The sequence below is a fragment of the Filicampus tigris genome, chromosome 8, assembly GCF_054856515.1.
Source record: "Filicampus tigris isolate MCC_2025a chromosome 8, RoL_Ftig_1.0, whole genome shotgun sequence".
In the NCBI taxonomy this organism is placed as follows: Eukaryota; Metazoa; Chordata; class Actinopteri; order Syngnathiformes; family Syngnathidae; genus Filicampus; species Filicampus tigris.
The window spans coordinates 12,946,246-12,973,554 of NC_141224.1; the positions used below are offsets into that span (position 1 = coordinate 12,946,246).

Consider the following 27,309-nt stretch of genomic DNA (forward strand, 5'->3'; position numbering starts at 1 on the left):
ATAGTGTAGTGGTACACACGCCTGAGTTGTGTGCGGGCAGCGTGGGATCAATTCCCACTCAGTGACAGTGTCTATGTGTGCCCTGCGATTGGCTGGCGACCAGTTCGGGGTGTAGTCTGCCTTCGCCCATTGACGGCTGGGATAGGCTCCAGCAACTCCCCGCGACCCTGTATAGGATAAGCGGTTTGGAAGATGACATGACATGACGTTTCTGGGTCTCTCTAAATAACCCTTGGTGTGATTGTGAGTGCGGATGTTTGTCTCTGTGTGCCCTGCGATTGGCTGGCAACCAATTCAGGGTGTCCCCCGCCTACTGCCTGAAGACAGCTGGGATAGGCTCCAGCACGCCCCGCGACCCTTGTGAGGATAAGCGGTATCGATAATGGATGGATGGACGTTTCTGGGTGAAGGGCATGAAAGAGAGCAGCTTGCTGCATTAACAGTTTTGTGTGGAGAGTAAATGAGACGTGACTACTGACTACGTTGCCTCCGTCTTTGGAAAACATTTCATTTAATAAAACACAAATATTTCTAGCCCCCTAACCACCGAAACGCATGAAAGAGCATGATTTAAAGGGTCTCGTAAACTACGCCCATGTTTGGACTTCCTGAATGGAGAGACCTGCGTCCCGCCTGCAGCGTCTGGTCAGTGGTGCGTTTGAGTGTACGGCATGCTTCAAACTGTAGTGAATAAACGCACTACTGAAACTGTAAGGGAAGTGGGAATGTGGTGGGTCCTGTTTGTAGATTCAACTGGGGTGGAAATGAAAGAATGAGTGAAGAAATGTAACGCGTGTGCGTGGCGCGCGCTGAGAAGGTGAGGGCACATTGGTCATGTGACGTTCGCAAATTGAGCCTTTTGGCACTGTGATGTCATTTTCAGCCAGCAGCATGGGCACAATGGCCACACCCTGAGATGGATAAAATCGGGTGGATTTTGCTACTTAATTGATATTCCACAAACACATTATTAATCGCAAGGCTGTGTTTAGAGGGTGGGGGAATACAACATATTGTAAATAAATGTCTTCACTTGATTTTCTCTTTTACAAAGTCACCAGTTGTCAATGGATGCCTAGTTCTCGCATTACAGAGGAATTTGACAGATTTGCCCTTTGAACACAAACATAAAGATTGATATGATTGCGGAGCAATTATTGAATCATTGCACAAAAGTTTCAAGCTGTAAGATTTTTAATAAGATCCAGAAGTCACTATGTACAATTAAAACAAAAACTACTATCAGTCCATACATCTTCACATTCAATTAAAAATGAACTTAGCTTTACAGAGAGGGTACATATTCATTCCCATTCTTGTAGCATTTAATTATAAACTAAGATTCTGTGCTTAAAAAAATCGCAACCTATAATACTTTATTTAAAATTTCTTTTCAAATGAAAGAAAGACATGATATACACAAGCATCAGTGAAACCTACAATCCACCTGTACACAGAATAGGGAACCCTGTCAGCTACTGGCCAGATGATACTACAAAATAAAACAGTTGCAGATAAAAAGTTCCAGCCAAAAATGATCCCCTGTTGCCCGTTCATACGTTTTCTGATTTTTTTTGGATGAACCCCTGATCGATCACAGCAACTTGCATTGTATTCTTGGTCGACAACACCAGCATGACCATATACAAAATGGCTACAGATATGCATTGCATGTGTGATTAATGGGTAGTACAAAACTCATAGAAAAGTATAAATGAAGAGAGATTTTCCAGATCCAATGACACTGGGATACTCGTTGGCTCATGCAGATTTCAGAACTAGCTGATATGAATACCAATATCTTGTTTTATCCCTAGGCATTGGGTACATTGGCACACAAATTCACCTACAGCATCCTGACCTGCACCTTCTCTTCTATTTCTAAAGAGCCACGCTTAAATGGCCACCTCACAACACAACTTTAAATACAGGCAAGCCAAAGAAATCTCTAAAACAAAAAGCTGTCACTACTCGTGTGATCAAAATCATGATATAAAATATCTTGTGCATTACACATTTTAATTGGATCTGAGATTCATTCTAAGATATAATAGCAATCTGTACAGTTAATATAAAAACACACAATATCCCAGAGATGTCCGATCCTAAAACAGAATATCCCAGTCTTCATCCTCCAGTTCACACGCACTATAGCCATGTGTCTCAATTATTATTGTGTGGAGTACTAGAAATTACCATTTTTATTAGCTATTATTACTTTATGTTCTCACATTAACAAGATGAATGAGTTAGCATGTCCATATACAGTAAAGAAAAAGGCAACACAGAATGAGGCCGCATTAAAGGTATTAACTAGATCCAGGTCCCTGAGGACACCACATTACAGCAGAGGGGGTAGAACCCCTGCACTGTTGGTCCTTTGCAAATGTCTCCATTTGGTTGGCACGTGGTTCCCCCTGTTGTCTGGGATAAATACTGCATCTTCTCCCACCACCTGTTCACTGAAAACAATTCTGTGAGGGTGACGGAGGCGAAGCGAGAAGCATTCTTATCTCTAGTCAGTTCCAGGCTGTCCCTGATAAATTGTACAGTACATTCAGGAAATGAGAAAGGGCCGATCTGTCTGCATAGTCAGCAGCTGCTTGCCACAGACACTTTAAGTGCTTCTTTCACCAGCTGAAGAGGGTGGATGCTAAGGCCGGTGATACCTAAAAGGAAACAGACGGCAGGTGTAAACAGGCACAAAGATGTATTTATTATATGTCATTTGTTCGATTAAAAGACCCGGAATAGCAAATTCTGAAATTGGTTTTGGCATATATTATACTTGTTTGAATTGTTGAAAACATGCAAAGTCTGAGAACTATGTTGTAATGAATTGTGGCGCTCTTGCGCTCAACTATTTTTCACCATTTCAGTTCAACGTGAACTGGGACGTCACAAAGGCGTGGCCACTTTAGAGCAGGGGTCACCAAGTCCGGTCCTCAAGGGCACCTATCCTGCATGTTTTCCATCGCTGCCTGCTGCAACACACCTGTTTCAAATGATCTGTATCGTTATCAGGCTTCTGAAAAGCTTGCTGATGAGCTGATCATTTTAATCAGGTGTGTTGCAGCGGGGAGAGATGGAAAACATGCAGAATAGGTGCCCTTGAGGACCGGACTTGACGACTGCCTTAGAGTGTGTCCTTGCGGCATGAAAATGCCCCGTGACGACCTAGTCCAGTATATTCCGACCCCTGGATGCTTTAAGCATATATATTTTGGGCCTATTAGGGATGTGTTGGCTATTTTTCAGCAGGGCATAGCTTCACGCATATAGCGGACACACCTACAGCGTTTGAGAGCAGAAACAAAAGCTTCACCCTCTATCCTTGACGATGTTTTAATAATTTCTCAGCATTAACAACACTGTTCTCTACGGGCTGTCAAATATTGAAGACTTTCACTTTATACCGACTTTAATATTAAGCTATACCTTGTGTAGATTCTGCTCTCTTCGTGAACCTCCATTTCAGTGCTTTTATAATCATTAAGCTCTTTCCGGATGGCTGCCTGGAAGAAATAACATGGACAATACATATTTAATCACACTGCACAGTAAAAACAAGACGGAATATAAGAGATTTGTGCATTTGCTGAGTTTCGTATAGCTGATACATCGCATGAATACCTTATCGGCAGGTGTCAGCTTGGTCCACGGCTTGTCTGCCCTGCGGTCGTAGTCTTGGGCATCTGTGACTTCCACGTACTCGTGGAATCGCAAAATTTTTCTGGCCTGTAGTTCTGCAACTGTGGGTCTTTGACTCAGCTACAGGAAATAGGATTCAGGAGAGTTCTAGTTCAATATACAGCAAATATAAGACTGGACAGGATACGTCAGTAAAATACATCAGGCGCTCACCTTTCTGGTCAGTCTTCGCTTAATCTCTCTAACCTCTGCTTGTCTGTCAGCTTGATTTTTGGCTGTAACAAGACGGAATAAAACAACAAAAGGGCTTTATTTAGACACTGTATTCAAGTCTGGCTTGATGTGCAGACAAAAGAGATGAAAAGCAGCTCACAAAATTAGATTACATTCATCATTGAGGTTTCAAACGTCCTTCTCTCCCCCACTGTATGTAAAAACGGCTGGTTGTTATTTAGCAATGTTTAGGAATATGCAAATGTTTTGTTATAGAGTACATGAAATGAACAAAAACTTAGTTAACAGACTTCAAATGTCAGCTTGGACAATGACTGAAAATGAGATGTTTGTCATACATAGAAACTAACTGAAATGGAAGTGACAGAATTTCATTAAAATTCAGTCATATCTGAATTGTAGCGTTGAGTTGTAGCATGGTTAACCTAAGTTAGTCATACAAAAGCTTGACAAGGAAAATCTAAGTTGAGATACTAACGTTGAAGGATGTTTCTTTGCTCAAGCTCCTCAGCAGTGGGTCTCTGGCTCAGACGTCTGAAGGGAAAAAAAGCGGGGAGGTCTATTTTTAAACATTTTCACTGCTTTGTATTTCAAGACATAAATACAACAGAAGATTTTAGAACTTGTCCACGCATTTCATTATGAATTGCCAACGTACGTCATTTAGAATGCCATAAAAGCAGTCAGGGTTTATGATGTGGCTTTTTTACCTTGTAAGCGCAGTGCCGATCTGCGTGCGAATGGCCTCCCATTGCTCTCTGCTCTGCCAGGTGAGGCCCGCCTGTCCCGGTAGCTGGTCATCTCTGGTGCTTCTCTCCTGTGCAAATCTGTCCCTGTCAGATGTAGAGGGACGACTGCTCAGCTTTAGAGCCAGGGTGTCTTTCCTCTTCACTTTGCTGGCCAGGGCACCTGGATAACAGACAAGACAAGAATGACAATTATTTATTGAAGTCGGTTGACTCGTTTGGAAAAATCTGTTCTGATGATCCTATGGTGTCCCGTGAGCTTTTTCTAATGTGTTATATGAGAATTGGCTCAGAGTTTTGAAAACACTGTTTCACGAGTCCCCTAAAGAAAATATAAAATCTTTGTATCTGCTATTTATATTACCTAGATTTGTAGTTAACCTGGTAACAAACATACACATATACTTATTTTAGTCATGATATGACGATGCTTACTCAGTGGCTCTTCCTCCTCATCCGATTCTTCCTCTTTAAAAGGCACAGGACCATCTGAGTCACTATCTTCTCTGTGAATGCCATGTTCGTCATCCTCGTCGTCAATTTCTTCCTCCTCCTCCTCATTGTTTTCTCCACCAGGGATGACACAAACTCCAGCATCGACTACCAAGCCGCGGCGACTCCGTGGCTCTAGCTTAGGCTGGGGTATCTCGCCGTCATACTCCTCGTCTTCCTCGTCATCGTCCTCATCTTCGTCCTCCTCCTCTTCCGAGTAGTCATCTTCAGATCTAGTAGTAAAGGAGAGTGCCCAAAAACTTAGTTTATAATGAATTCTCCATACCTTTTCAGGATTGAAGTCCTATTCATGACATTCACAATGTTTGGCTGTTTTCACCGGTTTTCATACAAACAGCATTTACAAGCAACGTAAATATGATGATGAAGAAATGTAAGACCCTCTTCTAGTTCCTTTTTAGGGCTTCTGTTACTACATAGTAGAACTCACAGTTTGAGGGGCTGGATGCTGACAGGAAGGGGGCGACCTCGATCTGCTTGGTAGTCTGGAGGCGTTTCAAAGAGCAATGTGTGAGCACGTTGTGACCCATCTGGGTTGGGGTGAATAGGGCCAGGACTGGACAGAGCTCGCTGGATCATGATGTGCAGTGGGACAGGAGCTGGGCGTTGGGGTGACTCACTGACAGGACTTGGGGGATCAAACAAGATTGGTATAGGTTGGGGCAGTGGGTGCGGGTAAGAGTGCTGATGATGAAGGTGGTGCGGGAGTACTTGTCGGGGTGGAGAAGGAGGTATGTGCGACGGAAGCGGCGGGGATGGGGGAGGAGGAGGCAGCTGAAAGCTCACAGAGCTGTGGTCCTCAAGAGAAAGTGGCGAGGGCGTGAGGGGATGGCTTGAAGCAGCGGAGTCATCGGTGTTGCGTTTGGTGACTGGGGTGGTTCTCTTTGGAGGCATTGGCGGGGAGGGCTTCGCTGGGATAAGACCGGCACCCCCGGCGGCTTGGGTGAGGTCCCCTGGGAACAGAAGCGCAGTTAGTAACATTGAATCCTGAAACAAAACATCAAACCTCTTCGGCCATGAAGTGATTGTCCCAGCCTTTGTTTTATGTTTATGTGGAACGAAAGCACATGCTTCTTCAGCTGTAAACGTTGGCGACATCCAGTTTGACAGAATACAAATTAACAACTGGAATTACATGTCCGACTGAGCATGAATGCTGACAGAATGACATCACATAACTGTGTCAACATGGATGCACACATTGCTCTCACACGCTAGTTTTCAACATGTGCCTCATGTCACAGAGACGAAGAAGACAAAAAACAGCCTGCATGCTCAATCAACACAGCCGAACTTGGGTGTCTTGTCAGTGACAAAAACCTTGTGGACAAGCAGCTCAGAAGCACTCATAAGTGACATGCACAATTTTACTATATTATTTATTACAAAAAAAAAAAGCATATTTTTGAAGTCATGTTTATGTTAAGTCAGAGCCGTGGTGAGTGCTGGCAGACAATACGCATGCAAAAGCCAGATAAGATCTTGAGTCAACCATTATGCTACAGTCTTTATTGTCCATTCATTCATATCCATCCCATTTGAGCAGCAGAGTTGAGCGGATTACGTCCTTAAAATTCCATTGATGCATTGCAGGCAGGCCACAGACCTGCTAAAGGCTCACTCTCATTCACATGCCAAAGGAGAGTATCAAATTAAATACGCTCAACTACTAAAGCATTTGCCTCTTATATACATGAAGCAAACAGCACACACATTGTCTGCTCATTATGGGCATGCAACTTGTCTATCTCACATTGAAGGTGACGCAAACAAGGTCTGTCAGGAAAAAAAGACATTAGGAAGAAAATATGCGGGCAGCTAGAAAAGACGCCATATGATGAAGAATGCAGACTCTGAAGGGGCGTGGGGAGTTCAGACAATGGGCACCCTGCTTACAGATACCAGAGCGCATCCTTTTACCTGAGCGCAGGCCTCCCGCCCGCCGACACAGGTAGACAGGCAGGGACAGATAGACATCATACTCGCACTCTCGCTTCCAGCAGGACCAGTAGAGCGGAAGCTGTGCGTGCTCTCCACCCTGTAGGGCGGAGACTAACAAGGAGGAGATGGAGGCCTTCAGCGCGAGTGTTTTAAAGACTGCAGATACTGTACATGGCTGCTGGGTTTATGTGCAGAGTGCCATGGAACGTTTAGACACTGTTGATATAAAATGGCAACAAATTCTCGGTTATGCAATCAGCATCTGGAATACATGTTCTAAACATTTGTTTTATTTTTAATATACTCTCAGAATGCTTAGAAAGTGGGTCAGATTGTTTTCGATTGGTCCATGTCACCAAATGAGTACTCTACCTCCAGCCAGTAATGTCCTAAAAATCATCTCACAGAAGCAGAACATGCCAGAAAAGTTGCACACGCGCACACACAGTATCAGTCGAATTGTCATCAAGATTTACAACAATGAATAAAAGTAGCCAGCCTCACTCCAATGGCAATTAGCAAACAATCCCATAAGAAACAAACATACAGAAAAACAACAGCCACTGAATTGCAGCCTTGTGAGCTGAGGCTCACACTCACAAGAGTGACAAGTCCCTGTTTTGTTCAGTCAAATGATGAAAATCGTTGCGGCGACAACAGCCTTGGTGCAGTAAGTCATTAGCTGGTGAAATCAAATGCACACACGTTTAGATTCATTCAGGCAGTGGCTCCCGACCAGTATGCTGCATCGTCAGGTGTGACAAGCAAGACAGGCTGACTCCAACATAAAGTGCAGGACAGTAATCCAACCGATATGTAACAAAGGCATGGATTACTGTTTCTAAGTGCTGTTGAGAAAGGACAGGCTTTATAGCCAGCTGCCTAAGATGAAAAAAAAGCTGGATATAACAACAGCACCAATTTACCGGCCCAATTTTAAATCACTGTCCAATTTAAAACCCAAGTTCGAGACTGTTGGCTTTAGATAAGGGGGCCAGTCAGCAGGGTGGGATGTAAAAGGGCTATTGGAACAAAACACCATAACTTCTGTTTTCTTCTCATTGAAATTCAAGAAATTCAGTGTCCTCCAGGCATTGATTTCCTCCATAAAAAAGTGCCCTTAATAAGAAAGTGTTCTCTTTGCTCAGCAGGACATAGATCTGACTGTCATCAGCAGTGGAAGGAAATACCATGTTTTCTAACGATGGATCCCAGGGGCAGCAAATACAATGAAAACAGCAGAGGCCCCAAAATTTAACCCTGTGGAACACCATACAGTGGGACAACCTAGGCTAAGACAAAAGGTTCTGTCTACCAAATACGATGTAAACCACTCTAGAGTGTTACCACTAATGCCCACCTGGTGCTGCTAAAGGGACAACGGAATACTGTGGTCTACCTATTGAATGCTGCAGTCAATTCCAACAAAACAAGACACAGTCTCCAATGTCATTAGCCAGGAGGATGTCATTAAAAACTCCTAACAGGGCTGACTTTGTGCTACGCATCATCTTAAAACCTAACTGAAAAACCTCCATGCTTTATCACCATATTCATCCAAGAAAGATTACAACTCAATGTCCACAACTTTTCCCCACGTTTTAATTTTTTTTAAACAAAAGCAAGTTTGAAGATGGGTCTAAAATATAAGCTGGCGTATACTGACAAGTATTACGACAGCTAGGACCCAGTGCTGTCAAGCGTCATGTCGTTTTTTAATTCTCTAATGAATAAAGTTCTTGAAATACATAGCTGTTGTCTGCTCGTTATTGGACATAATAATCTGGCTATGAAACTTCATTTTGTGTTGCTGCCCTTGTTCCCCACAGCTGATATGAATCTATTAATTCTAGCGGCGATCGGGGTTAGCATCAAGTCGTTAGCCTTCAGCTACTCGTCTGCTGTCATGGTGAGCTTATTGAAAATACTATCGAATACATTTTTTTTTTTTTGCTTGGTTACGAATACTGAAGTAAAAAAATACACTTCCATTTCATAATGAACGACCAACTCATTTTCATTTTTAAATAATCAACATTTTATACACTTACATTTAAACTGTGCACAAGCAGCACACTCTTTTCCTCTCTAGAAACATTAGATTTTAGGCAATTTTTTGTCAGATTTTTGTCTGTGAGACAAATCGAGAAAGTAGCGATTTTACTTGCTAAAACAACACACTTGGGTAAACCTCGTTTGTTCAAAAGTGAACCGTGACACTAACGTATTATAAACCCAATCAAGTCATTCCCTTCAGGAATTTGTGAAAGCAAAGCTGAGCAAAGCTTACCCAGCATGCCAGGGTTGCCCCTGTTCACCGGCTTGGGCGGAGGCAGGGGTGGCTGCTTGGTGCCCTGAGTGGCAGACGATGACGCTGCAGATGATGACTGCTGTGTGGTCGCACCCACAGACGAGATGTTCCTTGTAGGCTTCGGTACAGTATTCAAGGAGGCAGAGTGTGATGGGTACTGGGCCGAGGTGTGGTTCGATGAGGATCGAGTTGGCCCCTCGCTGCCTGGTTCAGGCGTAGAGCTTATCAACCATTTTGGAGGCATGACGGACTGTTTAGGCGGCAGAGGTTCACGAAGGGTGTCCTTCAGTGCTTCTGGGTCAGGGACAAAATGGCTGTCTGACTCTAAGAAAACAAGACGCCGTCTTAGATGGAACGTAACATAATTCTTCCTTTTTCAACATTATCCTCCAAATCCCAATGTATAGTAATTTACCACCACCAATTTTGTAAGTTCTTATGCACACTGTCTGGCACGAGCATTCGTCTTTTCGTAAAAACAAAGCCAATGGAATGTGTGTATGTGATAGTTAAGATTTAATCTAAATTTTTTACACTGAATGAAGAAAAACTAACACTCCATTCTTGAATCTCATTTTGAACCCATTTTAAAATTTTAACATGAACAGAAATGTTGAGGGACATAGCAACGAGTCATTCGCTGCTGTTTCGCCACTCCAAATGATAGCACTTGATTTAGAATTGCATTATCTCAGGATCAGTAGCAACGATAAACAGCGTAGGTGGCTGCAATTACCACACACTCTGTCACAACCCTCAGCCAGCCCCAAACATATCCGAGTCATCCCACATTCTTTTGCAGATCACACCTCAAAGCTGGAACTCAAACATTTCTGATAACTGTATTCATTTATAGACCAGCCTCTGCTGTTGTGATATTAAGCATCTGTAAGTGAAGATTAGAGTAAGTGTCAACTGGCACTGATTGCCCAGTTTCCCATTAGCTCAGTCTTTCAGTATTTGGATGCAGTGTTAAACCACTTTACTAAAAATTCTCATTGTAAAAATCCAAATTCATATGTGGAATCCTCTCGATTGTAACTCGGGCGATAAACGACGAATGACAAAATACATTTTTTAAGTGGCCCCTTTGTCAGCTGAGAGACAAGCTGTTTCAAAACGAGCATTTTACATCACTGATTCACAAAGTGTAATGCTGCTTAAAATCAATTAACTGTGTCTCTTCACCACTTATCACAGTTTTAAACGTTAGCATTAAAGGGCAACGAAGAGTATAGTGATTGTGCCACATTAATTAGGAGAGGAGATGAGAGAACGAGCTATTCCCCAATGCTCCTGAATAAGAAGATGGAGCAGGACTCTCGGGAGCCGTCAGGGAGTCTGTCTCTATCGGAGAGGACAGCACCACCAAAGCACGCTACAAACCTTTAAAACATACGCATGATGTCATTGTGTAAAACTTCTACATTCCTTTCCAGGAATATAATATGTGATAATGGGGGATGCTTAAGTGACTCACCTCTACGGGCCCTTCCCTCTTCAGCAGATGCATGTCGGGGGAGTGTAGGCTTCCAATCCACATCAGCCGGTCGACTCCTCCTGCCATCCTCTGAGGGGGCTTTCTGCAGCCCAGGTCTTCTCTGTCCATCTTCAGGGTGAAACTGGCCTCCACTTCGACCTTCATCCATTTGATTGTGATTCTGTCCATGCCACGACGTGTTAGGCTTCCACTCTGTCTCCCCATGTCCACGGGGCCCTGTCACCCCGCTTCCTCTCTGCCCCTCTTCCGGAGGGCCGGAACCCCTGGCGCTTGAAACTCTTCTGCGTTCTGCATCTGGGGGTGATCGGCCCCTATGGTCGTCTGAATGGGCCAGCCAAGTAGGGTTTATCCTAAAGTCTGAATCAGAGGACACTCGGCCCTGGTTGCTCCTTCCAACACCGATCCCTCCTCCTCCGCTCACAGGCAGAGTGTGGCCATTCTTTACAAAGGGCTGCTTCAGGCTTTGTGCTGCTCCATCTGAATCTAAAGAAGGACAAAATGTCAGTCTTTCCTTCATTTGACTGTCAGGGAAATTATAATATACGAGTAGGCACTAAATGAGTTAAGTCAGTAATTTGGTTGGCAGTGTGGAATCGATTGTTGCTTAAAAGGGACACGTGGACGGGCTGAACATTGACACTTATATAATAGGCATGCATGTAAAAATAACATCCGCACTAAAATTCATCCCCCAACAAGAATCAGTAGTGATTCAAGGTTTTTTTTTAGATGAGTTTTATGACAAATTGTCAAACGCCCATCCATGTCACAGCGGGGATGCAAGCATTGTGATAATGCTTGGTTTGTTACATTCTGATGTCTGAAACGGTGCCCAGGTGCCATCAAAATTCAAATGCGCATTACTAGTCTTGTCCACTTCAACCAGTGAAAATTTCAAAGCGATCTGCAATCTGCACATTGCAACAATATTTGGATTTATTGACATCAAACGCGAGATCATGTGAGCAAAAACCACGATCACCTCCACAAAATAAAAAATACCGTGCTGATCGCTTCTCCGCTTACACAGGCTGAAGCGGACAAGAGCATGAATTTGCACCCGAACCTTGGTGGCGTTTTCTGACATTTAGCTATGCTAAAGTTTGAATAAGTCTCAGGAAGCCAGGCAGCCAGGTATGGGTGTGCATGTGGATTTCATCGACATTTCAGTCATTTAACAAAACATGTATCAGGCTATCCTACACATGCATTCACTACATTTACTTTTGAATATTATCATTTAAACTCGATGACGCCTATAATGTTGTAAATTTGTCTAACCGTTATGAAAATTCAGGCATCAAGGGTTAAATATCTTGGTATTTAGTTGTCAGCCATATGAACTAGATGATACATTGCTTATTCAGTAGTAAAACTAATCAATCGTCCCAATCCTTTCACCAAGTCATAAAAGCCTCTAGCCAGTACAGTAGACATGAGTATATGTGCATAAGTGTGGGTTGGAGTGGTGAAGGAGCAGCTGTAGGTTTAATAAACGGGCTTCTGCAGAACAGCGGGACCTGCATTATGATTGCACATGCCCCCTTCAAAGCCACTTTGCTGCAGGGCACCATTTGTTCCACTTTCTCAGCTCTCGAGAGCCACATTAAAACAGATATTACACTACTTTTAAAAACAAGGCAGCAAGCAAGGTGAAAGGACATTTGACATTTTCTAAATATGTCTCAGACTCCTGCTGGATGACAGTATAGTGTTCCCGCCATTATGTACTCATGACTTCACTTTGCTGACTGTGTGGGTGTGACAGCCTCAGCAGTGCTCCACTAGATACAGTGGATGCAGACAATGCTGTGCAAAGATCAGGTGAATCAGAGAACCTGTACCGTTGTCTGGAACTTCTTTCAGCAGTCCCTGATCTATAAGTTCCTGCCGGGTACGCCTCGTCGACATCCTTCTCTCCAGTTCTGCCATATCGACAAAGATATATGGCAGCAGATTACACAATTGTTGTGATATTCCTTTATCGGTTGCATATTTAAAAATGCAAGTTTGGAATAACATAACATTAGCACTTATTTTCGTGTTTCAACCTGGGCTGTAATCACGGTACGTTGAACGATGCATTGCGGGGTTTAAAAAGCTAAGTGAGTGAGTGGGAGTGGTCGGGATTGGACATCTTTCCAAACACAATTAAAACCACAAACCTTCTGACGCTTCCTTGAATTTCTCACTGCTTTTCTTCTTACGCCATTTCCATGGCTTGAAGATCTTGCCAAGACTAGAGAACTTGCCCTTGCGTTTCGGGGGTGGGGTGCTGGCTCCCGTGCTGCTCGTCTCTCCCACCATCGTGCCGTGGTGCTGCTCACTTTCATCATCTGAAATAAAAGCAACACAGTAATGTGATGCAAGATAACAGGCAGAGGACACAACTCAACAACAAGGCAGCCATCTTTGCCTTACTGAAAACCAAAACAAAGTTTCTATTGTATATTTGCTGTGTGTAATCTGGCAACCTAAACACGCCCAATCTCGTTTAGTTCAGGTTTGAAAAAAAACAACATACATCAACATTTACATGAAACCTTTGAGGTCAAATGTCACCAAGTTTTACTTCTGAGTTGTCTTTAGCAATTATGACACCCTGTTAGACCAACATATTGCACAAGGGCCAGGTCTCAACAAATCTCGGCATTGTGGCTGCTGTCATGGTCACATCACATGAGATTTCAGAACATTGTTTTAAAAACTTCAATGTGCCGCCTTTATTCTCTGGGACCAAAGGATTAACTGCATATGTTTTGCGCTTTTTGTGACACACTAATTGCAAAGGCCCAGCCTCACCAGAGAGCATTGTGAGTATATCAGAAGAGGACAAACTACTAAAGTTAGCACAACCATGCACATTGTCATGTGCTGTCAAAGTTCACGTGGTTGCCAGCCAATCGCAGGGCACACAAAGACAAACATCCGCACTCACAAATCACACTTAGGGGCAATTTTAGAGAGTCCAATCAACTTACCATGCATGTTTTTTTGGAATGTGGGAGGAAACCGGAGTACCCGGAGAAAACCCACGCAGGCACGGGGGGAACATGCAAACTCCATACAGGGAGGCCGGAGCCGGGATCGAACCCACGACCTCTGAACTGTGAGGCGGATGTGCTAACCAGTCGACCACCGTGCCGCCTTTATCTATATATATATATCTATATATATAGAGAGATATATAGTGATTGTGCACAATCTCAGAGGTTGCACAGTACAGTATTTTCTTTCCCATCACAATCAATCTGCCGGCTACAGGCAAAGATTACGCTTGTGTAGCAAGAGCTTTGACAAATCCACAAATTTGACCATCAGGTGAGCCTTGTTTTTATTACATTTTGCAAAATTAAAGTCCACTGTAATTTTGTAGTACAAATACTTTATATTGAAGAATAACAGGAAAAGGTAGATTTTCATCAAACGTTTCTTGACATACAAAGTAAGAACCAGAACTGTGAGAACCTGACCTTCCTGAAATAAGGTTCAAGGGAAAAAAGTTGTTAAACTACTGAGAGCTGAACACATGCACTTGTACTTGTGTAGTGCATTGTCAATAATTGGTGTTTAATTGAGACTTGCCCCAGGTTGAAGGCAATCAAACTGTTTAATACTTTGCAAGGTTAATAAACAAATATTCACAAGGCTTGAATACACTAAATGTGTAACTGGAGGACAATAGAGCTCCAGAATAATCCGCAATAATCTGGCAATTTCAACCAAGGTTATCTACTGCCCCAACAAAGAGTATTCTTACTAAAGACAGTTATTATCTTTAGCTCAGTGGTCTCGAGGACTGAGTGTGCTTTGGCAGGGTGATGCTGAGAGCTCATGGACGCTCCACATATCCAGTTAACAAGAGAGGTCTGATTGTGACGTTCAGCATGAGTTCACAAACATTCCTTGGTGTGGTGGAGACTAGTATCTTATCAGTCTTCCAGCCCTCACTGCCCCAATGGAGAAATAAAGTACACACACGGATTATGTGAGCAGAAATGACTTTCAGTCATATCGCACGCAGCATTATTTAAGAAGGAGCAGTTGAACATTAATTTGGTCCACAACCATGATAACATACTCTGAATAGCTGATTGACAACCATACGGAGCAGATGAAATGACAGGATGCTGCGATGTTAAATGTTGGCGCTCTCAATAGAGGAGCTCCTGAATTCAACAGGCAGTGTACCTCTGCTGTCTGTTTCAAAACATCCAATCCAATGCACACATACAGGACGTCTTGGCAGCACTAATGCCTTACAGTCTGATTCTAACAAAGTAAATCTTGAAATGCTGATGTGGATTACAGGACTCAGTATTCAAACGGTGATTTTCCACAGCACGCTAATTGCTCAGTTCTGCTAACCGGCCTTGGTTTATTTTTCCCAATTCAAAACAGTACCACTGGATGTTATGAAAACCACACAGCGCTGAAGGTATGAGTCGGAAAAAGGCACGATAACAAAACAATGACAATGGAGGATGCCGTTTTCCTTTATTTACTTCTAACATGACGGCCACAGTCAGTTTCAGATAACACAATGTTACAATATTGCTGTATTCAGAGCTAAGGCAAATTAAGCGGGTACACTTAATGTGAGCAAGATATACAGTATATAACTGTGTCCTCAATCATTAGAATGTAGCGGTCATGATGATTCTGCTTGACCAATGACCAGCAGTGGTTTATGTCACTGATTTCAGCGCCACCCACTTCAGAATGCTTGAAAACCTCAGGTGAACGGCTATTAGAAATTAGGCCATAATGATAACGGCGATATCACGATATTAAACCTGCCACGATATTGTCGTCGTCATGCTATGATATTAAAAGCGGCACATCTGTGTCAAAAAACATTACTTTTCATCCACATCAGCCGAACGCAGCATTGTGGACTATAGACCATGATTACTTTGTGCCGTTGAGCCAATAGGAACACATAATAAAATGACTGCCCAAACATATTTCTTTGTCACTGCTGGTATTTTGTACAAAAATGTGCTTCCCCCCAACAGTATAATTTTATTAATTTTTTTACAATATTTTAAATTTTTATGCATTATTGTGAGCTTTTTATAATTAACAACCTCCCCACAATAATGTCATATATCGTATTGTCACATTTAAATCATGATAATATCGTGTCGTGACATTTGAATATCGTCATATTTAGAGGTTGGCAGTCCGTCACTGACGATCGCCCGTTTTGCTGACGATTGACAAATGACGGGAAACCTTTGAAAAATGACGGACTGACAGATGATGGAAGTGGGTTTTCATCCGTCAGTGTAATCGTCATCCGTCACTGGCGGGGACCGTTAGTCCGTCATTGGCGGAGCCCGTTTTTCTGACGTTTTTGGGGGACCAACCGACGGACCAACGGCCTTCTGACGGACAATTACAATTCAGTTCGTCACGAAAAACGGTGCCCTGGCTGCTGACAGATAACCAATGACGGACCAGCAAAATTTTGTAAAATGCCCACCTCTGGTTATATCCCTATTAAAAATATTACCACGGCACACTTAATATTTGGTTTACTCAAAAATGCACTGCGTCATTGGTGAGGAGAGCCATGGTGAGTCAAGTAGGTACCATACAGTACAAAAAAAATTGTACAGTAACAGTACTTTTACAACTAGTAACAGTAGTAAAAAATATAGCTACCACAAAGACACATTACAAATACCATTCGACAAACCTTTCCAGATCCCAAACAGAGTGCTCCTGTTTTAATTTAAAACACAAAGACATTCTTATTTTGAAAAGGTAAGAGAGAGTTCTACCTGGAAAGTAGCTGTTAAGGGTCCAGCTGCCATGGTGGCGTGTTTTAAAACAGCATGCCATGGGAAAGAATAGATCCCAAATTCTAAAGATTGGATGTATCCAAACAGTTGAATCACTATAGAAGAAAATGCCAAGGAGGCGAGGCGTAGGAAATCGTTGACTCTGTTTAAACAAAGGTGGTCGAACTTCAAAAGGATGTGTCCGCACCGAGGAACTCCAGCTTATATTTGCATTGTACAGTGTGGAGGATTCGGACCAGCTGCCATAATATCCCAATAAATCGCTGCAGTTACCCTGCGGTCCAAATGCTTGTCACACGGCCGACTGCAGTCACAGTGGCTCAGCTGAAGCCAGTCAAGCAGGATAAAAGCAGGCTGTGCCAGGCCAGCACACACCACGGCACTGCAGAGGTGACGATTGCACAGCCCGTGTAGTAGGCATCCATTAGAGAAAGATGACTAAATCCTTTGAAGATGAGCACTTTAGTCTGATTAAATTCAAGAGTGCCGTGGAATAGCTTGAGTTATTCTTCACTGTTTTTTGCGAGAAAAGCAGACCTAGCTTGAGCCAGCGTGAGACTGGAAATGGGCGGAAAGGGGGAAAAGGCACAAAAAAGTAGAAGAGTGAATGGGGAAGCCTGGAAACACAGGGAGGAAACGGCACTCCACCCTGATTCTGTGACAGAACAAAGACAACCTCTTCCCCTCGAAAACCATAACACATGCCACTGTACAGCTCAGTCACACCGCTTTGCCAGGTCCAATCCTGTGACACTCACTCACTGAGTGAAGCTCATTACGACTGCCTGTTAACACATTAACAATGTCCTGCCCGTGTATAACAAGTCTGTGCAAAACTACGCAGGAGTTCTGCCTGTCGTGCTGTGTAATCAGAAGCTGCAGAGATAAGGCGCTGGAGTCAGGAAATACGGGGGCGTGTGACTAAAGAGGCCACACCTACTGGTCGCATAAACGTGCACCAGGGAGGTTCGATTTCCCTCTGACCTCATGGTTCCATGAGTCATGGCAGCCTTGGTCAGGTGAGCGTGTGATCAAATTAGATTGCTGCTTGGGAAAAAAAAAAAAAAAAAAAAAAAAAAGACCTCCGCTTTTAGCCAATCTGCTTGCCAATCCTTCCGGATGATTACATAAAAACCAACGGCATTAATTACCAAACCATTGGAAGAGAAGATTATGACACTTAACGCAATTATTGATCGTTTCACACCGCACAAGCAATAGGATCCCAGAGAAGATAAATATAATTACAGTGGGGGTGTTTTTAAACTGAAATTATTGAAGTCATCCAAAAAATGCATTAATGACCTGACCATACCAGTATTTATCATGCTTTCAATTTTCAATCAAGTTTGAAATGGAGTAACCACAATGTCGTATTTGAACTACGACAAACAAAGAGACACAATTTTGAACGAGCCCCATTAAAAGATGATTTTTCCATGCCTTAATTTCACTCGATAAATTAAAAGATGATTTTGCCATGACTTCATTTCACTAGATAAAAGTCATGTTTAACACTGTAACAAATGAAAATAAGTGCGCAACACATGCGCACAACTACATGAAAACACAGCTGACATTCCTCCACGTGATCCCAGTGATTTAACATTCCTTGTGGTGGTAAGGCGAAGGGGAAACCGAGAAGCAGCGAAAGACAGCAAGAGAGAGACCGTACAGTACTTGTTGAAAAACTAATAACTAACTGTGAGTTCTCACTCTTCGCAGCAACTGCACACAAAACAAAAAAAAAAGCGCAGGAAAAGTCAGTCATGTATTTGTGTCCTGAAACGCAGAATATACAGAGAGGCTAGATTGAATACAGAAACTCACCGCCATTGTTATGCTGTAGTGGTTCCTGAGCTGGGGTCTCCACGCGGAGGCTCTGTCCCATGATCAAGCCCCCTGCGGGGCCTCTACCTGTCCCAAGTTCAAATGTGTGCAACCTGGACAAACATGGGGCCGCACCTGGCTTCCTCACCCTTCAATGAATGTCCTCAAGTCTCCCCAAGCTCAAGTTCTCTATTCCTCTCAGTGTTCCTGTTGTCTACCCTTCCTCAATTCCTTTCAGTACTCCCCTCGCCCCCTCCCTCTTCCAATCTCCTTAAGTCCTCCCCTCCCTGCAGGAGCTGGACTCCCTCTCCACGACTGACCCTCCCTCATTGGCTCATAGCGCAGGTCAGTATTCAGTGAAAGATGCCAACCATTCCTGGGAAAGCTGAGTTATGTCTTAAAGAGGGTGAGTGTGTGACAGTATGTACAGCAATGAATGCAAGGAACATGAAACCATAAAAGATCATCTAAGTCCTCTTACATAACCATTTGAGCCAGTGCTTCTTTAGTCTGGCGAAATTGGCAAGTGTAAACAAGCGAAATGAAATAAGACAAGCTGCTGCTGAAAAAAAAAAAAAAACTCATTTACCTGCCTGTGAATTTGTAATTTATTTTGCAAGCAACGGATAGACAGTCTAACTGAGCACTGTCGACTGACATGAATTCATTCACATTTACACCTGTTAAAAAGTGTCAGAGAAACTGAATGAAATAAGATTAAGATACATTTCTTGATCATTTATAACCCCGCTTACCTTGTATCTAGCATTCTGTTCAGTACTAGCAGATTATGTTTCCCAACCTGCTCAGCCCTCTTATTAGGGCCAAGCACCGTTTATTATAAATCTCCAACTGTCTCATGACTATTCCTAACAGAATTACCTTAACTTACTTGAAATGTTTACCAAAGGAACTTCACAAAGACAAAACTGCTACAAAGGCATTGGGGGGGGGGGGGCTGCAGTAGACCCAAGAATGTGGTTTGAGTCCCTCTGAGATTTGAGTCTTCTGAAAACCTTGTCCAAGTTTGCCTCACAGGACTCCTAAGCACCGAGCTGTGTCATTATGCCTGGGTGGCGTTTTCTTAGTGTTTGGCTGCATCTCAGCTGTTTCTAAAAGATGGTGCACTCGTGTGTGAGTGTTTGTGTGTGTGTGTGTTCAACAGTGTTCCTTTTCTCTTTCTGTGCCCCACATACAGCCTCCACAGCGGGCCAGCTTCCAGAAAGAGCTGAGCCAATCCGCATGAGCCCAGAACCTGTTGGCCTGACCTGGATAACAGACTGGGCCAGACTTCAGCAAACCGGCATACTGAGTCAGGTTTATGTTGAAAAGTACATACTGTATGCATACTGTACACACACATAGGCGTGCATTCTTTGAAACTATGAGTCAATTGTTTCAAATGTGCTTGCACGAGAAGGATTGTACAGATTTTACTGTGAAGTGGAAGCAGGAAGTTATTCATCATTGTGACTGGGGAAGGCTTAACTGAAACTAGCAGAGACTGTTTAGTAACCCAATTTTCCATGGTTAGTAGAGTTCACTTGTATATCTTAAGCAATTGCAACTGGGAAACAAGCATCTCATTTAAATACTGTACACTTTCAACATAATTGCTGTTACAAAGCCACATTTACGGATGCCTCTTTTTACATGTTATGGTACAAGAGAGGCTTTAGTGAATTAGCTGTTCACAGAAAACATTTTATTAGAGCCTCTCATCAGTAAATCTCATATTTCTGTAGTCCCTTATCTTTGTGTTGAATCAAAATAAGGTATTTACAAACATCGGCGTTGACCTTGGTCAACGATCTACATTTTTGCCAATTTTCTGATGACTGTTACAGAGCAAACTGAGAACTCAATCGTCAATTTATGTCTGTGCATTTTCTATACTGTCAATTGGAAATAATGTCCTGTTTGTCAATAAAGGGATGGAACTGGAATTTATTTCGTAATTCAAATCGTCAACAAAATAACTGACTCATTAATCAATTATTATAATTGTTAGTTGCAGCCCTACATTTTATTGGGCATTAGGATGAGACCCGCCCAATCCTTCACCCCCCCCCCCCCACATTAGGATAAAGTTTGGTATATTATGAGCATATAATAATTATGCACACCCTTCAATGAGTTCCGATAAATTTAGTTTCTAGAATCTACCCTTTTATCCATCGATGTGAGTTTATATCCAAAGACAACAAACTAACATACTTGTGAACTTCAAACAACACAGCCCTCCAGCTATGCAGCTTGCACACTTGACACTCGACTAATGTAGAGCAAGAGCACAAATGGAGCCACAGACTGAGGCCCTGAAGATGTGTGGCCGTGTCCCTGAGTGGCTCATAAAGTGTCCACAAGCTAGACAGACCTCATAAACACAGTGGATACACAGCAAAATGAGTGTCTCTAAAGCTTTTTCTGCAGCATTAACACAGCACTTAACAAAACCTCAACGTCCATCTGGGTACTCACCACGATTTTCCATCACAGATATTGAGGCGCACCAATCAAATGTTCCTGAAAAACAGCATACACACAACTTCAGTTAAACAAGTCAGGATGGAGGCAGGATTTTATGTTGCTCCGCAACAAATAATGAAAGATTGACCGATTGTAGAAATGTAATTAAAAAAAATAAAAAAAGTGTCAACATACACAGCAGAAAGTCATGAGTGGTGGTGGCAGATTTCCTTAGCCGCAATATTGAATTTTTTTCCCCCTCAGGTTGCCAGCAGAGAGACAATTGCTGCTCCATCCATTTCATCCCCCTTGAAAAAGAGAAGCAGAAGACATTACAAGTATGCCAGACAGTGAGGATGAAAAATGAAATGAATGAAAAATGAATGAGGATCTGATTCATAGAATATCATTATATATATTAAAAACAATTGTGCAATCTGTATGTGAATATTCCAATTGGAAAAAAGGTGGAAACAGAAGCAGGGTTACTACTTCTTCATATTTACCGTCTATGACGTACATACTGAAGAGAGGGCAATGTTAATTGTCAGGAAACGGAAGTAACCAATAAAATTAATCATTTATCTACAAAACATGCTGGAAATTGCATTAAAACAAAAGCGTCAGCGGAGGGAAAAACGACATCGTGATTCATTTATAATGCCGATGCCAAGAGAACACAACATGAAGCTTTTTGTATATTTTTCTGTGGATAAGGTGCTATCATTTTTTGGTGTCCGTACAGAACTTGTTTCTACCTATTTAAGAGGAGTAAAGTTAAGATCATTTCACATATTCACAAGTGTATACATGCATATTTTCCCGAAAATTCGGCCAATGAAAATTGGCCAAAAGTGCATTTTCGGATTTGGTCCGAAAGAGTTTTGTCACCGAAACATCACGGCTGAAACAAGATGTTGTGATGACGCTAGTATGCATTGATGGGACGCTGAAGTAAACAAAAGGTGGTGCCTTGACACGAGGAAATGAGCCCAGAGCTAGACGATTTTATTAAGAATCCAACACAAACTTTTTTCAGTGTACTTTCAATGTGCGTCTTAAATAAATGCATCAGAAAAACGCATGGCTTGATGGCTCATCTCATAATTGAGGAAAGCCGCAATTCTTTGGTTCATTTTTAGACAAGAGAAAGTCTTTTGGGGATTATGCTCGAAATCTGCGGGTACGAGCTCCAAATTCTGTTTTAGTTGTAGTGTGTGTGTAAATGCCCTATTTGTCAGTTCTTCAAGATAAAAAAAAAAAAAGACTGGCAAGGTCAAAGTTGAAGTTAACCATCTGTTTTACAATGACTCAACATCACATAAATGAGCATTAACTTAATCTTGGTGTATTAAAAAGCAAGATCAGATCTGAGGCTGACAGGGTGTTCATAAAATACACGCACACAAGTATTTTCCGCCACTTTGGATACAGGTTATGTTTGCATGACATGTCAACACCAGTGTAGAGCGTGTAGGTTATGTAAATATGTTACATGTGCAAACACAACACTGCCTCACTTGCTGTTTCTGTCGCACACACAGCCGGCTTCAGACCGTGTTCATGAAAATAGGATGTTGGTGGCCTACTTCCCTGGTCAATAGAATTTTGTAATATGATACTATGAAAACCCTCCTCTTTATTAAACTCATACATGAGCACAACAGTACGTAATATGTTGAGTTGGCAGGTTCTCCCTGCACTTGCATCTGCTTTTTTTTCCCCAACATTCAAAAACCATGCATGTTACGTTCAACAGCGACTAAATTATCAACAGGTGTGAATGGTTGTCAATGACGTATGCATGTGACTGATTGGCAACCAGTTGAGGTTGTACCTCGCCTATTTCCCAGTCAGCTGGGATAGCGCCAGCTCATCCATGACTCTCAAGAGGACAAGCTGTAGATGATGGATACCTGATGTTCACCGAATTGATATTTCCGTAAGTCACGGATGGTGTATTGGTTCACTCACCCGACTTTGGTCCAGGCTGCCTGGATTCAGCTCCAACTCAGTAACTTATGTGAATTACAGTGAGAATGGTTGTCCATCTCTATTTGTGCATCGTGACTGACTGGCGACCAGTTCAGGGTGTACAACACCTTTCACCCAGTCTGCTAAACGCTACCCTGAACAAGATAAGCGGCATAGAAATGGATAGATATTCTCATATGAAAGCACTTCAGCTCTTTCCAGAACAGTAATTATATTGTCAATAGTGTGGACATGGCCTTTATCTATACAATAAACCACATCTAAGGCTCCCCACATACACATTGTACTTGTTGATGACACCAGACAGCATATTCTCTTCTGTTCAGCTCCTGCTCCACAAACAAAGTCATCAGGCAGATAAAAGCCAATCGGCCGTGTGAAAGCATACATGACAAACCAATCCCTAAAGCAGTGACTGTACAACCAGCTATCTGTGGAGAGCACACACCCTCACCACTACACTTAGCTTGCGTTAATTCAATTACGACAGGAGAGGAAATGGCAGCAGCTGGCTAGGCTGTGCCATCCTTAAATAGCAGTTTGCTTCACACATCCCGGCTCAGGATTTAGGCACAAAGGCCGCCAACTCAGTGAAGAAAATCATTATGTGCACTCTCAGGCCTCTACTCAACAACGTTTAACCTCTGAACAAATAACACTTACGGAAGTGTTGAACAGCTGATTTTGGTCCAGAGAAAGTAGAATAGATGTGAAGTTTTTGGTCATATTGTAGTATCTGTCCACTGCAGTCTCTAGTCAGCCGCCCTCACAGAAAAGAATGGATGAGGATGTAGTTTCCTATCAGGGTCAGGTGAGCGTCATCGCCCAGTCCGTCCCAGAAAAGAAATGTGCACCGCAGGGATCGGCGGCCCACTTTCATCAGGGGCCCCCTCCGCCCCCCCAAAAAATACTCCTCTGTGCTTTGTTCAACTTTTCTTCATCACTTTTCTCCACCTGCATTACAGTCTTACCCATCATCACACCATAGCACTTTTAGTGCCATTGCTCCATGACTTACAATATACTCTCCCCCTGTTGGCACTTGTCAGCATTTCTACATTATGTGGGTATAAATGTTCAAAAGTATTGGAACAAAGAGCAAGAGAAAGAGCATTAGCGAGAGCAAGCGACACTTCAAAAAAAGCTCAGGCAGAATTGGCATATAGGAACCAAAACAGAAGACCTGATATTTATCCACCTGTTGCGGAATATCATTACAACAGGTAATTAGATGCGTAACAGTGTCAGCACCAGAACTGCAATGTGATTGGTGTGAAAGAGTTAAGCTTTGGTACCATTGCTAAATGGCACACAATTCATGAGTCAACTTTGTCCTTGTTAGTGCCATTCCTACACAACTGCAATACAGAACAAGAAGGTAGGAAAATGCCATCTTTTACAGGAAAGAGCTTGAGGGAAGGTTCTTCCAAATCTTCTCAAAGTCTTCTGATGTATAGGTAGCTTTAGTGGGCCACTGTTAATGACTATGTTTATATGCAGTCTATAACCCTTTCAAAAGTCAAATATTGGCTTTAATCTGGTTTTGAAAGGCCATGTAAACGCGCAAAAACACACATAAACTCATATTCAAGTTTTAAGAACCCAAATATACTTATTCAGGTTTTAAAACCCGAGTAACTATGTCTGCACATGGATGTAAACGGGTCATCCCAAATGTTTCAGAAACCGGAATTTTGACCTTGACCCGAATATTGACTTTTATGTAAACATAGTACATAGTACACAAACCCTGTTCCATTAACAGTCTTCACAAAATGTGATGTTTAGTGTTCCTTTACCCAATTTATTAGTCATTTATACAAATTTTCATTTTCATTTTCATACAAATTGGTTTTAGTCTGACTTTTTGGAACGGACTCACCACAAAATTTGAGGTTCCACTGTAGCTTTACATCAGCTACATGGACCAGCTGTTTGGGAGTCGGGAGGCAACCGAGAAGAGACCTATAGCTTTTTTAATTAGAGACCTCAGCTAAATCTTATCTGTGCGAGTCAATCAACCCCGGCTGACAGCTCACCCATCATAGCTGCCTCTTAACGGCCCATTACAGAGGAACGTCCAATTGGAAGTGGATGGAAAGAGCTTCAGTTCCAACAGGCATTTTGTCTGAGGGGCAAATTGACTTCAGGAGCTATTAGGCCAGAGCAACATTAAACCAGAGGAAATGTTGCTATAACAGTGGGTGATATACAGATTCAAGAACACGCGTAGCCCACCAGAGAAACTACAACAACACGTACACTATAAACTTGTAACGTGTGGCACGTTCACGCTAATTCGATCAAATGATAAACTCCATATGACAGTTAATATCTAGCTTGCCATTAAAATACAACACTCGAACCGATGAAAACGAATACAGCAATGCATGACAGACTGGACACTTTGAAAGACAGGCCCTAACACCTGATTACCTCTTAATGGCGTACTACTTTACAAACACAACGACGTGGCTGGTTGTCCAAACAGTTTAAGCGTTTTATTTCCGTGACAAGGTACACAATTACCTGGTTGGCTGGCGAGATTTAAAGCGAGCTGAGACTGAAACAGCCCTTTAACGCCGGCTGTCAAGCGGAGGTGTGAAGAGGAGAAAGGCTTCCGGTATCGACCGGCGTCTCTCAGCCCGAGAGGTCCTCGCGCCAAGTGGGCTCGAGATGCTGCTTAAGTGACTGGCAACGGCCAGTCAAGTCAGCGGAAAGGAAAAACGACAACATCCCGTTGTGATTTTCAGAGTAAAACCTACGCAGCTAATTATTCAAGGAACGCGTTTAGAACAGAAATGACTTGACTCAACATGTCTGTCTCAGTTTTTCAACCGAATTCTCGACAGGATTGTTTTTCCACACGCACACACCAGGATAGCGTACAGTCACGCACATTATGCACTACCGTGTCCTTGTTCGTTATTCATAATCTGCAATTTGAGGCCCAACACCTGCAAAATGCAGTAAGTTCGGTGTTGTCTAAATACATAAACGATCACGTCCTGACGTTGTAGCATACCGGCGGCTAGAAAACAGGTAGCCGAGGCCTTGCGGCGAGAAGCATTTTCTCAATATGCAATATCGCTAATTCAAATCAGCCTCTAAATTCACACATCTCGTAGCAACTATTGATTAAAAAAATGAATAAATCATGAATCGCACCATATCAAACACATACCACAGATCCCCGTGCACTCTTTGTTGTGTGTGGATGCACTGTGCATGCAATAGATGCAAAATGCATCATAGTTAAATGAGAGTGACAGCAGTTAGCGCATTAAAAATAATAACTAGGTTCGTTGACAGCGGTTCCCAGGAGAAAAACAAGCTACAGGTACACACACACACACGATGTCGCCCTGTGAATGTTTAATCGTGACACGGAGTTCTCTCGTAGCCGATCGGCCAATTTAGGTTATTATTCTACCTCCAAAGCAACCGTGTAGACAAAGCACTCCATTCCTATCTGGTGACTCACCTTTGTTTCTTCCCTCAAATTACCGCCAAAGTAAAAATATCAAGCAGGGCATTCCAACAACGGACACTTTCACCCACTTCAAATACTCCCAAACCCCCAAAGTCCAAACACTTTGCACTTACCGGAAGCCATCCCGAGCTGGGCATGGTGGTAGCGGTAGTCCTCGACGTAGGCAGCGGCTGCTGCGTAGCCGCTGTGAAACGCTTCGTCTCTGTGGCGTAAACACTTCATTACCCAAAGTGCAATGCGGCCAGCCAGCGATCCTGGTTGGGAAGAGGGCGGAGGAGTGTTAGCCAACTTCGTAGCTTGGCTAGTCACCCGACCGTCGAGATGATTTCTTCGACTACATCTTTCACAAAGAACGGAATGCTGTACCTCCAATTTCACCCAAAATACATCGACGCGATATAACTCAACTTGGAGCCGTTTCAGGCATACAAACAGCAATAAAGACAATTTGGTTTTCTGATGACCACAGCCGTTTTGTTCTTTTATAGATCACAAGCTCATATCGATCTGTTAAATGTGCATATATGTGTATTGGCATTTGGATGTTTTTCAACGGATTAATTGCCTACTGTAGTAGAACTAAACGAAGCTATTTAATCGAGGTTAAACCACCGATTTATTGTAAACGACACAGCTCTTCTGGCTTGACGTTGCCACCTACTGGACAAATGTCTTTATTTGCTGGTTCCCAGTTTTTCTTGAGCAAAGGCACCAATTTCACATTAGAAAAATCTCAGGACACACCAACTAACAAAAATGTGACAAAGGTTTGCTGAAATAATAACGATCTTGTCTTCTCTTACTCATAAAATGCT

The 27,309-nt window shown here is 42.7% G+C and overlaps 1 protein-coding gene across 7 annotated transcripts; it reads right to left on the reverse strand.

Annotated features, from left to right (window-relative positions):
* Positions 1 to 1,176: 1,176 nt before the first annotated feature.
* phactr4b (phosphatase and actin regulator 4b) lies at positions 1,177 to 26,750 on the reverse strand. 7 transcript variants are annotated; one of them, XM_086037082.1, is made up of 16 exons: positions 26,608 to 26,750; positions 21,202 to 21,314; positions 21,019 to 21,063; positions 13,063 to 13,233; positions 12,742 to 12,822; positions 10,877 to 11,380; positions 9,376 to 9,720; positions 7,065 to 7,196; positions 5,575 to 6,097; positions 5,067 to 5,356; positions 4,596 to 4,794; positions 4,364 to 4,419; positions 3,865 to 3,926; positions 3,634 to 3,771; positions 3,439 to 3,515; positions 1,177 to 2,669 (listed from the first exon to the last, which is right to left on the reverse strand). In XM_086037082.1, the coding sequence occupies exons 3-16, from the start codon at positions 21,029 to 21,031 to the stop codon at positions 2,654 to 2,656; spliced, it is 2,607 nt and encodes an 868-aa protein (XP_085893208.1). In that variant the 5' UTR covers positions 21,032 to 21,063; positions 21,202 to 21,314; positions 26,608 to 26,750; the 3' UTR covers positions 1,177 to 2,653. The 7 variants fall into 7 exon arrangements, with proteins under 7 accessions (XP_085893208.1, XP_085893209.1, XP_085893206.1 ...); XM_086037083.1 differs by having other exon boundaries at positions 21,022 to 21,063; positions 26,486 to 26,613; XM_086037080.1 differs by having other exon boundaries at positions 26,486 to 26,613.
* Between the last annotated feature and the right edge of the window lie 559 nt (positions 26,751 to 27,309).

What these genes read in the sequence shown, in the direction of transcription:
- phactr4b (XM_086037078.1), bottom strand. Translation starts at nt 18,598, where the DNA reads ATGGGACAGAGCCTCCGCGTGGAGACCCCAGCTCAGGAACCACTACAG. An exon ending in AGAGGGAAGGGCCCGTAGAG is followed by an intron (nt 9,721 to 10,876) that starts GTGAGTCACTTA and finishes TTGTTTTCTTAG; the next exon opens with AGTCAGACAGCCATTTTGTC. An exon ending in TGAGGAGGAAGAGCCACTGA is followed by an intron (nt 4,795 to 5,066) that starts GTAAGCATCGTC and finishes TCTGTTATCCAG; the next exon opens with GTGCCCTGGCCAGCAAAGTG.